Source organism: Colletotrichum fructicola (assembly GCF_000319635.2).
Source record: "Colletotrichum fructicola Nara gc5 chromosome Unknown KSG_Nara_v1_contig07, whole genome shotgun sequence".
Lineage (NCBI taxonomy): Eukaryota > Fungi > Ascomycota > Sordariomycetes > Glomerellales > Glomerellaceae > Colletotrichum > Colletotrichum fructicola.
In genome coordinates this window covers 2,731,708-2,744,715 of record NW_027094057.1, presented here as the reverse complement: position 1 = coordinate 2,744,715, position 13,008 = coordinate 2,731,708, and the positions used below count along the sequence as shown (strand labels likewise).

Below are 13,008 nucleotides of genomic sequence, written 5' to 3'. Positions count from 1 at the left end.
AACGGGCGACTTGATGTCAAGGCTGAAGAACCATGTAAGAATAGCTTGGCCTGCCTCAAATGGAGCCATGCTGGTTGCTTCGCTGGCTACCTATCACCGGCGGACTTCAATGAATCTCGTCATCGCAATTAGCACTGGTGTCGTCGTTGCCCGCACAGACTCGACCAAGGCCAAAGTCAAAGGCGTTGGAACGAACCAGATGAGACTCCCTCGTTCATCTCATCTTTTCTGCTCCTTCGTCCCTCCTCATCTCCCCTGTTGCAGCCACGTCAAGGATATCGTAACCAAATTTTGAAAAGCGGTCAACGGCTGGGGAAATAACAAGCCAGGGCCCAAATAGGCCATTGCCAATGCCAACGGGGGCCTAGATATCCAATTTGATCAATCCATCGAGAAGGCATCCAGGGGGCGGCCACGGGGCAGACAGCGGGCTACGTGGACATGGGACAAGCCGATCGATCGGGTCAATGAGCCTATGTCCGGAGATGGAAATAAGCCCAGAGGGGAAGGGGGCCGGTCAGACGTGGATGCGACCTCGTACAGCAACGGCCAAGTCCAGGAGACGGTGAGCATCATCGTTGTTGAGCGACACAGTCGGCGGTTTGAGACTCAGGAGTAGCTTCGCGGTTTCGACGGCGGCGGCGGCGACGGCGACGGGCCGTGCGGTCGGAGACAGGGCATGTCAGCAGCTGCCAATCGAATGGCAGCAGGGCACAGATGGAAGATGGAAGTGCTGTGCTCAGGTGCTGTGTTGTGCGCTGTGCTGTGCTGCCCAGGCTGTGCTGAATGGTCGAACAGTCAGTGTCTGGCACAAGCCGCTCCGTGACTCGTGCCGGTGTTGGCGGGCGATAGACCGCGACGGACGTGCCACCGATGGCGAATAAGATTTGGAGGGGGCATCGGTGATGATCACCGTGAGACCGAGGCCTTCAGAGGCCACGTCGACTGGTTTGTTGTCTGCCTACCTATCTGAGTAAAGACAAAGTGCGGCAGGATGTATGGATGCAAGGCACTACCACCCAAGGTATCTTGCGGTGAGCGATGGATGCCTCTGGTGCTGCGTAGGTCGGCCGCTGACGACGTCCACCTCATTGCTATCTGTGTCAGCAAGCCAGGAGGTTCGGGCTGTTGGCCCGGGCTCCAGAGCAGAAACAAGCGACGAAGCAGCAAGCAGGCAAACAACAAACAACCTACGACAGTGCTCCCCCAGACCCTGTCGGCGCGGTGCGGGCGGGAAGGGCACGTTTGGCAGGAATACCGTTGGCACCTTTGAAGATGGGGGGTTGCATGTTGCATGTCGCAGTGCCATTCTCATCTCGTGTCGGCGGCCCCAATGGAACGTATAACGGGGATTCCATTAAAGAGTCTTTCGTAAGTTATTGCGCCTCGGTGCACCCCCTCTTGGCTTCGTCGGCTACCATCGACAAGGCATGGGAACCATTCTTCGCGCTCTTGCAGACGGGTGTGGTAACGTGAAGACGAATAAGCGATGGCGCGCGACCAAAGTATCTGCACTTTTGGGCGCGAAGCAGACAGAAGAAGGAAGACGATGTCCCAGGCTGTCAGTCACCGGCAGGGGTTCAAGCCCGATTGAGACTGGTTCCTGCACAAAACGAATAGTACGATGGGCCTAAGGTAAGGTACCTTATCTCCCTATGGCGACGATGCGATGCGGATTGAAAATGCAGCAAATGCAGATGCGGGCAGGTCAAGTGCCCGTCATACGCCAACTGTCGCGCCGGTGACTTCTGCCGTAGGTGGTGGCTGACGACAGCCTGGGTCGTCTGGCTTGGCGCGCATGCAAGAGTCTGCATGTCGCGATTACTGCGTCAATGGCGGCCAGTTTTTGTGTATCCTGGCTCAGTTGAGTGGATATCCGTGCATCGATCGCATACGGTACTTTGTTCGGCAAGGCCATCAACCGAGTATCTCCAGTCCCGTCTGCTGAGGAGCATGCGTGAGCGAGCAAGCACAGCGCCGTAAATGCGCAGAACCTTGTGACAGGAGGATGAATGATACTCTGAGTCCGGTACCGATCCTCGGGCCTAGCTAGGTTGGTGGTTGCAGGCAGAGGATGCCACGACGGGCATCCCACGGGCATCCAAGGTCTGCCCTCACGGGCACAGAGGCTCCCATCCCACTGCAAGTAAGGGAAGTGGGCGGAGTGTGCAGGTCGTCTGGCGGCGGCGGCAAGTAACGCGACTGGAAAGTTCAAAGTCAGAGTCATAGGAAGTCAGAGTCAGTCCGAACGTCCGTCAGCATGTGTGTGTTCTGGTCTGGATTCGTGAGTGTCTACCTTAGGTAGGTAGGTAGGTAGGTAGGTAGGTAGGTGGATGGATACTGACCACCTAACATAGCACGTGAGAGAGCTTGTCGGTTGTTCGAGCGTCGCGGCGTGCCTGAAGCTAAAGAGTCCAGGGCCGAAGACGGCTCTCCGGCGGAGATGTGAGCTGCTGGAGCTGGAGCTGGAGCTGGGCTGGCCTGGGTTGGTGTGCTTGCCTGGGTGAAAGTGGAGGGTTGCGAGAGGGGCGTGGGACCCTGGGCTCCTGGGAAGAAAAAAAGACACTGAAGTGGTTCACGGCGTCGGGGCCCCTGCAACAGGGTGAGCGTCGGGTGGTTCTGGGCCCTTTCCCTTTTGCCATGTCTTTCCCCGTTTTGTTCAGGGGTTCAGGGCCCCAAAAGACGCTAAGGTGGAAAAGAGGAATGGCGACAGGGGTTGGAGAACGATTCAAGGGGGGCCGGCGGGTGCATGCTGGGTTCTTCCTTTCTTCCTGTTGTTCAGCGCCTTTTTTTGCCATTCCATTTGGGGAGCCATGCGCGGCCAGGAGACAGGAGGCGACGGACGGGGCAATGAGAGTCGTGCCAATGGTCTGATATTAAACGAATTAGTTGATCAAGATATATGAAGTTGGGCAGACCACACGGAGAGCATCGGTCGGTGCTGTTGGTCAAGTATGCGTACACAGGTGCTCGTATCTGCCCGTACCTATCTACCGTGCCTTACCGTACCTTACCTTAGGTAAGGTAGGTAGGTATGGTAGGTGGTGTAGCTAACCTTGCCTTGCCTTGTCCCAAGCCATTGAAGTTGAAGCCGAAGAAAGGGAAGCAAAAAGAGAGGGGAAAAAAAAAAAGCAGACGGACAAAGCAAGGAGTCTCGGCGCGTCTATGCGACTGGCCAAATGTGTTCGTCCCCACAGTCCCAGCGGCGGTCACAGGTGTCACTGCAATCCGACAGTTAGGCTCCATCTTTGACTCGAATGTTGCTTGCTTCCTTTTGTTTGCGCGACGCGGGCAATCTGAGGCCCAGACAGGCGACAGGCGACAGACAGCAAACCTACCTACCTACCTTACCTTACCTTAAGGTACCGTACCTGCCATTTGCCGATGTGCCTACCTAGGTAAGGTAGCTAGCGACAGCGGCATGCAGGTAGGTACTGCAAGGACTGCGAGGTTAGAACTTCGCACAGGAAGGCAAGGCAGGTAGGTGGCATCAAATGTACGTACCGGCCGCGAAGTGACAGTACCCTCCCTGCCTGGGTCCTTCCTTGCGCCGCACAGTAGCTCCCGGCATTCAGGCCATTCTTTCATTCAATTCAGTGGAGGAGAGGACCGTCTGGCCAGGGCATGGGATGGGATGGGTGATGGAGGGCGCATCCCATCCACCTCCCATCCCATCCACCCCGTCCACGTCCATGTCCACGTCCACGTCCACGTCCCCAACCCATCTTATCCCGTCCCATCAATCAATCAATCAATCCCTCCTTCGGCCGGCCAGCAAGCCAGACAGACGGACAGACAGACAGCTTCTTTTTCGGCTGCGCGTTGCGGCTACTTTTCCCCATCATACTTCCCCGAAAGCGCATCCTTCCGACGCCTTGCCTTACCTTACAACCTTCGCCTCAACTCTTCTCTCTCTTTTTTCTTGTTTTCTTTTTCCACTCTCCCCCCCCCCCGTTCGTTCGCTCGCTCGCTCCTCCTCGGCCCTGACTGAGCACCGTCAACCCTTCGCCTCTTATCTGGAATGCTCTCTGCTTCCCTCCCCGCCATCCTCTCTTCCTCCGCCTAAACCTTCGGCTCCGTCGTCATCGCTTGGCCTGTCCCGACTGGACTCTTCTCTTCGCTTCCCAACCTAACCCTTTATTCGTAATACTAATATTATCCCACCTCACTATAATCTATACCTTACCCTGTCGGGCCTGACCTTGCCTTACCTTACCTTGCCCTCCCTCCTTACTCACCCGCCCTTTTTCACCACAACGACGACCCCGGACCTGTTCTTATTCGCCCTTCTCGCGACCCCCTCCTTCAACCAGGGACTCTCCTGCCTGTCATGTCTATGTGCGACTGTTGAACACGACGACCTGGACTTCTTCAACGCGGCTCCCACCCAGCTGCACAACGACCTTCTCTCTTTTCGCCCACCACAAACTACACCAACAGCCAACCGGTGCTTCGATAAGCGCCAGCGTCGCACAGGGTTTGATCGCTCCAAATTCGCCCATTCGCCCTGCCGCGCCTTGCACGACTCCCATTCGTACTCTGTGCGTCCTGTCAAACGGCTGCGGCGGTCGTCACACACCAGATGGTCTCTGCAGTCTGTCAGTAGGTACCGAGACACACCTTGTACACCATGGCTACCTCGACCGGTCTCCCGCGCATGTCCTTCGGGGCCAGCAAGTCACTCGACCTTTCTCTGGACCTGCCCATTGTCCTTTTGCCTCCAACAGACGACCCGCCTTCGCCAATTGACGAGAGCGACGACGAGGATGATCAGAGGACACCCACAACCGCAACGATCCCACAGATTCCTGAGCGAAGCATCCGCCGCGACAACAATGAGTCTCCGACACTCGGCAGCCCCAAGGTCCCGCGCCATCCTATCCCCTCTATGCAATCTGCTTTCAACGAGTCCTTCCTCGAAGTCGCCGATGGCAACCCCGCCGCCAAGCCAAAGTTGAAGACGGCTGACGCAAAGATCCGTCGCGAAGAGCTCATAAGCCAGGAGCGCGAAGATGACCTCCCCGACATGCTCTGGCGTTTCCGTCCTGGCCAGCAGCAGCACGAGCTTCACAAGCTCATGGCTCAAATATCATTTGGCGTCTACTTACTGCTCAATGGCATGGCCAACAGCGCTGCTCAAGTAGTTAGCATTCTCCAGGGACACATTGATGAAGTGGACGAGTTTCTTGAGGTTGTAATGGAGGATTTTGAACAGGCTTCCAAAGACTTGAAGGAGAGGATAGACTACCTGCGCTTGCCGATGGAAAATCTGGAAGTGTTTGAGAAGCTGTTGGAGGACCGTAATTTTCGACTGGAAATTGTCCAAGGGAACGAAAAGATTGAGCACATTGCCGCCCGCACCAACATCCAGCTCGAGCAATACGACAAGGATGTACAGCATGGCTTAGCTGCGACAAAGGAGTTTGCCATTTACCTAGCCCAACAAAACGCCGGCACATGGCGCCAAGATCGACCAGATGTCGTCGACATTTACGCCGCCATGAAGGGCAACACGGAGGGCTGGTATAACGCATTTGTTGAGTTGCAGGCTCAAGGGAAGGAACTGAACGCTCTGGTTATCAGGCTTGGCAAAATGGTGGCGGAGATGAGCAGGAAGGCTGGTGAAGTCAGCAGGAGAACTTGGGTGAGTGACAACGAAACGATTGGGACGAAATTTAGAGCTAACGAGGACGCAGGCGAGCATCCCACCATTCACTTTGCCGATTCAAGGACCTCGAACTGATGAGGCCTCACTCAACTCCCCGCCGGCTTCTCCCCCTTCTCTCAGGAGCGCAAGACGATCAACGCTCCGCGCCAACAGCGTCAGTGGCTCCATGTCCACCGGAAGATCAAGCTCGAATCCAAGTTATTTCGAAATCCCTGTACAAAGGCCGTCTCCAGCGGCTTCGCCAGACCGACAATCCACGCGCACCGCCCAGACATCGCAAACAAATAGGAGCATCCATACTGCTAGAAGTACGCACACTAGCAGAAGCAACCACACGACCAGCAGCTCTCGAACGACCGGCAGCTTCCACACTACTCACAGCAACCATACTGCACCCAGCTCGCATTCGGTTCACAGCTCGGTACATAGCACGCACAAAGTTACACCGAAGCTGACCTTGGAGACGCCTGATGGTCCGTCGGGGTCTTTCGAACCCGAAGAAGTTGAAGTCGCCATTGACGACGCTCCGCTCTATATCCTGCAGCCTCGGACATATACGCCTCAGCCCCCGGAACCTCTACCCTCGCCTATGGTGACTGACTCGCCCAAACCTGAGCCGCAACGAGAGGCCCCCGTACCAACAAAGAAGACTTCGCTCCGACAACGAGTCTCGCTCAAGACAACGCCTCCGGAGTCCATTCAAATCCCTCCTCCCGCTACAGACCTACACCATTCCCATGCTGAGAGAGAATCGCCCCGGCAATACCAGGCTCCCGATTCAGCGTACGGCTCAGATATCGACCAACGACCGCGCTACCACAACACCAATGAGCTGTCTCCGCAGGTGCAGCAACCGCCAGTCCTGCCCTCTCCTCGGTCTGAGCACCAGTTTTACCGCCCGGTGCAGGCAAGCCCGCATTCTCCTCTGCAGCAAAGGCCCCTTACGGCTGGTGCGCAACCTCGGTCTCCTTATGCTCAATCTGGGTACTATCCCTCCCACCAGAGGAACGCACCCTCCCGCTTGGGTGGCGCAAGTATGTTGAGTACCGTCACGACTATGACTTACGATTCTCAAGCCACGGCTAGCGGTGAAAAGCGACTGAAGAAGAAGCGCAGTGCATTCGGCTGGTTGAAGAAGGCATTCTCTCTCGATGAGGAAGAGCGGATGGCATACGAACAGCGGAGGCAGCAACAAACGCCGAATATGTACTACGATGCCAGAAGCCCCAAGTTCTTGGACGGCAAGAGAGTAACACCGCGCTGAGACGGTGCCTGATGGCCATGTGGCCCGGCCTCACACCGACAACATGGGGCCTGGAGGCTCTCTCCGTCAGCTTGGCACGCTGTGGCCCGGTGCATTTCCTAAACTTGCCCTATTGCGTGTCTTTACCCAGCCTTGGCATAAAGTGCGACATTGATACCCGGGGCGTCCACTGATCATTTACCATTGCATTTATGCGCGTCCATCACACTCGCTACTGCCCCATGCAACCACCTTGTTTGCAAGGAACCATCAGTATCCAGCATTTTCTTTTACATTTCTACATGTATATTGCTTAGGAAAAGGAACTCACAACTTGGGAAGGGAAGCACTGAACACTGTCATCCTGCCAGGTGTTGGGGCGTTTTGCAATAAGGGAGCGAACTGTTTATTTTCTGATGCATTTGAAAAGCCTGGCTACCTTTTTCTTGTGCCCATGATTGGCCCGTAATGTACGATTCGATGAGAATCCGAGAAAACAACGGCCAGAAAATCCTCGGCCCACTATAGATAAAAGATCTTCCGTGGTACGGGTTCTTGATTGACATACGTCTCCGTGCTTGCCTGTTTGGTGCATGTTGCCTGCAGAACCTCGTAAGCCATGCGTTACACGAAAACATGACTGCGTATCCAAAGTGTGGAACAGACAATTCCTGCACGCCTTTCTGCGACTTAGACTAAGAACGACACATTCTTTAATAGGCTAAGGCTCTGGCCCATGGGACCCTTTCGCCTCCGTTAACTATAAAAGGCAAATGCAAGTACTCGAGTCGGTACAACTGCTGATTCTCACTTTTCGTCTTCTCATGAGGGCCATGTTTTAGCGGAAAGTAGGACGAAAGTGGACATTGTTTGCGTGTGATTTATCGTTGGCGGCATGCCAGTGCAGACAAACATGACTGGGGTGGCGTTGCTATCACAGCACGAGCTTACACCGGATGGTCTTTAAGATCTGCTTCCTCCATTCTCTCGTTCCTATCCCTGAAGGACGAGAACTCTGGCTTGCATCTCTCTCTGTTCGTGATACCATGGCTACAGGCGCAGAAGCAACGAGAGTACCCAAGACCTGGTTCATCACAGGCTGCTCGAGCGGCTTCGGCGAGATCCTCGTCAGGAAACTATGCGCCGAGGGGGAGAACGTCATCGCCACGGGCCGCCAGGCCGACGTCAAGCTCGCGCATCTCCAGGACACGGGCGCGAAGGTCATGGACCTGGACATTTCGGCTTCTGAGGCCGTCATTCGGGAGACGGTCGAGCAGGCGTGGGCGGCGTTCCCCGGCGGCGTCGATGTTGTGGTGAACAATGCGGGATATGTGCTCTCTGGGTTGATTGAAGAGTTGACGTGAGTTTTGTTCTTTCTGTACATGACCTTGGGGCGTGGGGGGAGTTGCAATGGAATGGATGAGGCTGATGAATGAAAGGGAACAGACAAGAACAGATGGAGGAGTGCTTCCGCACGAATTTCCACGGGCCGCTGAACATCGCGCGTGCGTTTCTCCCGTTCCTGAGGGAGAGGGGGACGGGGACGCTGGTTTTTCTCAGCTCGCAGGCCGCGTGGCACGTCGATATCTCTGCTGGGGCGTACTGCGCCAGCAAGTTTGCGCTATCAGGTGCGGACCTTTCCCTTCCTGTATCTCATCAACACTGTTGGAACTCTCTGAGAACATTGTGCTAACCAAGGGGGTAACCCCGAGCTAGCCGCCGTCGAGACACTCGCGCAAGAGCTCGCGATCCTGGCGCCGGGTTTGAAGGTTCTCATGGTCGAGCCGGGGTACTTCCGCACGAGGGTGTTCGTCAAGCTCGCGCACATCCCGCTGCGGATCCCAGAGTTTGCGGGCTTCAATGCGGCTTGTGTGGAGCAGGGAGCCAAGATTTACGGGACGGAGCCCGGGGATCCGGAGAAGGCTGTTGAGCGGATGGTGGAGCTGGTCCGGGGCGAGGGGATGGCTGAGGGGCGGGAGGTGCCGCTGAGGGTTCCGTTGGGGACTGATGGGTGGGGAAGGATCAAGAAGAAGTGTGAGGATATGGTCAAGGTTTGTGAGGATTGGGAGGATGTTGCAAAGAGCACGGATTGGTAGGGCAGTGGATGGGCTATTGCTTTGGTGTTAGTCAAGCTCAGGCCCTTGGAGTTGCATTGCTAATCGATGGTTTTAAATGAGAGCCGTCCACGCTCTTTATATACTGATGAAGTATTAAGAAAAGATCAATGCTGATGAGAGCACAAGCATCTGATTGTTTTCATCTATGGCGAGTCAACTCACTGCCCAGCGCCGTAGCTCTTAACCCTGCTGAAATAAAAGGGCTTATCGTTCTTCAGGGCGAACTCGCCCCAGTCATCCGTTAGCTTGTTATAGCTATAGAAGCCCTTCCAAACGAGCTTCGTGTTCCGCGCCCCCTTACCAGCGTTTCGCATCGACATGTCCATCTTGTACATGTACTTGGGCGCGACTCCCTCCGTCTCGACGAAGAGGTCGCCTTCTATCTCACCCAGAGGTGCATCAGAATGGTCTAAAGCTGACGACAACCGCCAGCGTCCCTTCAGGGCGTCCTGCATAAGGATAGAAGGGAGATGAGCTGCGTTGCCACCGACGTGCTGCTCCAGGTGGCTTTTGGTCATGTAGTGCACGACGTCGCCCGGCTCGGCGGTGGTGAGTAGGCTTATGACCGTACCGTCGCGGAAGAAGCGTAGGTAGCGGTAATATGTGACGATGTGAACAGGACTGTTCCAGGTAATCTGGTTCGCGTTGGCTCCGCCAGCGCGGATGTAGTTCACCGTGGAGATGTAGCACCCGTTGAAGCGAATGCGAGGTCGGTGCCGCCAAAGCTTCAGCCACGACGAGGAATACAGCTCCGGTAAGAGGACAAGAGTTGTTGCTTCCTTCTCTTCCTCACGATGTTGGTTGAGCTCCTCCATGCTGACAAAGTCTGTGTCTTCAATTTCCTCCGCCGTGCCCAGGGGCTCCCACGAGATGCCCTTCTGCCAGTGGTAATGCATTCCAGCAAAACCGAACTCGGTGCCCATTGCGATGCGACGCCAGATGGACTGCTCCGTGGCGACAATGTAGGCGAAACGCTTGCAAACGAGAGACAGACGCACGTAATCGCCAACATCAAGAACAGCCAGGTCCTTGAAAATGTGGACTAGAATTTCCTCGGGTAGTTCGGCGATGGGGCAAGGAGGCGCCGGGTCTCCCTCCACTGGAGGAGGAGCTGCTGCCACAGAGAGACCTGAAAAGCTCGCGATGAGCTCACTCATAGTCTGCTGCTGCGTCTCTGCTGACTTATCGGCCGCACTTGAGGTGGCGGCCGGCGTGGCTGACGTTGCTGTCTGCACAGGCTTCCCCACAGCTGCAGGGAAATGCTTTTTCCTGTAGGCCAAATCCACACGGTTGTCCATCTTGATGGAGGTGTTAGATATAATCACTCACGTATGAGAACCAGGCTGTTACTCACCCGGAAAGCCTTTCGGTAGAGCTTCAAGCTATCGCCCAAATTACCAATTGCCTCCTTCTCCACCGCCTCTTCAAAGTGATCCAAGGCCGAGACCAGCTCCTTCGCCTTTGGTGGTTCCGACTGATCCAAAGTCCTCCCTGAAGACGACGGAGGTGCCGGCTCATCGAATGTCAACGCACGGGCATATTCCTCGTCCTCTTCAATCTGGGACTTCTTGTTTGTTGCGGTTCTAGAACTTTCAGGGGCTACAATCGCCTTGGACGATGAGGGCACGGCTTTCTTTGAGTGAGATCCGCGCGGCTCTGGAACCGACTTCTTGGACTGAAGCTCCGTCTTCCATTGTTGACGGAAAGACTCCAGCTCGGAGTCGAGCTTTGGCGGGTTGTCTTCCATGGTAAGGTACTTGTGAGTTGCTCAGGAAAACCTGAGCTCTGGAGCAAATGCTAATTCTATAATAATGTCATGAGGGTCGACTGAAAAATAAAGAAAAAGTTGTGCGATGGAGTTGAGAGTGTGGTCGGCCCAGGTGGTTGAAGATGTACCTATTTAAGAAATGAGATGTAGTTGAGGCCGACCACTCATCATCGACTATGCGTTGTAAGCACGCACGCCGACAACTGGAGTCATCCGGCGTCAGCTCCACCGGGCTGGTGCTTATCGGTGACATTTAGTGCAGGTGTGGAACATCGGAGGCACGACCCGATGTCGAGCCAATCATACCCCATTTTCGGTTAGTGACGTCCTGGGCTCGGCTCGGCCAGGCAAGGTACGTGCCCCAACGCCACCCATCTCATTATCTCCGGCCCAAAATTTTTGGGGAAGAAGGACGATGACGGCCGGACTCTGGCAAACGGGGTAAGGTCCATCTCGCCCATCTCCCCCTGCTCGAGCGAAAAAGCTCACGAAAGCTTGTCTTCCCCTCATCCGTCTTTTCTTCTACGACACGACTCGCAACCCTTTGGCCTTGTACGACGTTACACAGCACTTGCGACCGGATGGGGACTTCCTCTTTCTCCAGCTCCGATCTCTCCGACCATGCAACTTGGTCCGCGATGACTACCATACACCAGGCTACCGGCGGCCAGGACCACGACAGATTCGACCCGGATGACTCCTTCGCCATGGCGCGCATGATTCCAGGCAAGGACAATGGTCCAGGAGGCGGTGACGAGGACATCAGCGCGTCTCAAAAGATGATCTCGGCCATGTCGGGCAGTCTGTTGACGTCGCTTCTCGGTAAGTACAGCTTTTGCATATCGATTCAGTCGCCTTCCGCTAACGCGGCTCACTACAGTTACGCCGCTCGATGTTGTACGAGTTCGATGGCAGTCCCAAACCGTCACCCCGCCTTCGGTAGACTTTTCCAAGCTTGCGATGACGACCAACACCCTGAAGACCTTTAATCGAGAGACGCTCGGAGTTACTGCCTGCTGCAGGGAGGTCTTCTTCATGAATGGCAACTCTGAGCTGTGCATAGCCATGCCTAAAGCGGAGGGCGCCGCGACCGCAGTGGCGGCCGATTGTGCCGTCGAGGAGGTGGAGCGAAAGACAATTAGCTCGACCATGGACGGACTTAGGAAGATTGCGCGCAACGAGGGGTTCACCAGCCTGTGGCGGGGTCTGTCTCCGACGTTACTCATGACGATTCCGGGAAACATCATCTACTTCACCGGCTACGACTACCTGCGATACAACAAGAAGAGCCCGATCGCGCAGAGGCTCAACGACGACACCGCTCCCCTTGTCGCCGGCTCCGGAGCTCGCATCCTTGCCGCCGCCGCCGTCAGCCCGATCGAGCTGTTCCGCACCAGAATGCAAGCCAGCACCGGAAACTCTGCAACAGGCCACCTTGCCAACACGTTCCGAGGCATCAAGGACATGGTCAACGCCAGCGGCTACAGCGCGTTGTGGAGGGGCCTGACCTTGACGTTGTGGAGGGATGTGCCCTTCTCGGGTATCTACTGGTGGGGGTACGAGACGATCCGGGGAAAGCTGACGGACCTGCGCGAGACCCGCCGTGGCCGAACGCTGGACGTCAGGGGTTCTCGGACACAGGCGCGCCGTAGATCGCAAAGCCAGGAGAACCATACGGAAACCTTGACGGATAGCTTCATTGCCGGTGCTGTGTCTGGTGGATTCGCATCGATAGTGACGATGCCGTTCGACGTGGGCAAGACGAGGACTCAAGTCTACCGCGACTCCCCCAACGCTACTAAGATGGCTGCAGCTGAACAAGGCACAATGATTCGCCTGCTCTGGCACATATTTTCGACCGAAGGTATCCAGGGCCTCTGGAAGGGATGGATTCCCCGCACTCTAAAGGTTGCCCCGGCCTGCGCCATCATGATCAGCAGCTACGAAGTCGGCAAGCGAGTGTTCAGGAGCGTTAATGAGAAGTCGAGGCGGGACATGGACTGAAGACACAGCATCACCACTCTTTCCCTTTCAATGCATTGTTGGGCGTTAAAACGGCGGGCTGCTATTAATGAACCGGAAGGAAAAGAATCCGGGCCTGGAGTTGCACGCCAAACGACACGCAGATGTCGTGGTTTGGGTTTATTAGACATGGGAAAACCAAAAACTTGTACTATGTAGCGAAAGATGTAATGATACCTCCCACAACACG

The 13,008-nt window shown here is 55.6% G+C and overlaps 5 protein-coding genes across 5 annotated transcripts; 3 read left to right on the top strand and 2 right to left on the bottom strand.

Moving 5' to 3' along the window:
* Positions 1–609: 609 nt before the first annotated feature.
* On the bottom strand, positions 610–1,092 carry CGGC5_v012476 (uncharacterized protein; the record flags this gene model as incomplete). Its single annotated transcript, XM_066152702.1, has 2 exons — positions 610–782; positions 966–1,092. The coding sequence occupies 2 exons, from the start codon at positions 1,090–1,092 to the stop codon at positions 610–612; spliced, it is 300 nt and encodes a 99-aa protein (XP_066007893.1).
* Positions 1,093–4,630: 3,538 nt separating this feature from the next.
* On the top strand, positions 4,631–6,932 carry CGGC5_v012475 (uncharacterized protein; the record flags this gene model as incomplete). Its single annotated transcript, XM_066152701.1, has 4 exons — positions 4,631–5,644; positions 5,697–6,618; positions 6,672–6,702; positions 6,755–6,932. 4 exons carry the CDS (start codon positions 4,631–4,633, stop codon positions 6,930–6,932), a joined length of 2,145 nt encoding a protein of 714 aa, XP_066008043.1.
* Positions 6,933–7,957: 1,025 nt separating this feature from the next.
* On the top strand, positions 7,958–9,007 carry CGGC5_v012474 (Oxidoreductase BOA17; the record flags this gene model as incomplete). Its single annotated transcript, XM_032034029.1, has 3 exons — positions 7,958–8,271; positions 8,358–8,539; positions 8,628–9,007. The coding sequence occupies 3 exons, from the start codon at positions 7,958–7,960 to the stop codon at positions 9,005–9,007; spliced, it is 876 nt and encodes a 291-aa protein (XP_031886633.1).
* A 179-nt stretch (positions 9,008–9,186) lies between these two features.
* pof7 (F-box protein pof7) lies at positions 9,187–10,775 on the bottom strand (the record flags this gene model as incomplete). The annotated part of the gene is made up of 2 exons (XM_032034030.1): positions 9,187–10,326; positions 10,383–10,775. 2 exons carry the CDS (start codon positions 10,773–10,775, stop codon positions 9,187–9,189), a joined length of 1,533 nt encoding a protein of 510 aa, XP_031886627.1.
* Positions 10,776–11,434: 659 nt separating this feature from the next.
* slc25a40 (Solute carrier family 25 member 40) lies at positions 11,435–12,800 on the top strand (the record flags this gene model as incomplete). Its single annotated transcript, XM_032034031.1, has 2 exons — positions 11,435–11,618; positions 11,677–12,800. The coding sequence occupies 2 exons, from the start codon at positions 11,435–11,437 to the stop codon at positions 12,798–12,800; spliced, it is 1,308 nt and encodes a 435-aa protein (XP_031886628.1).
* Positions 12,801–13,008: the final 208 nt, after the last annotated feature.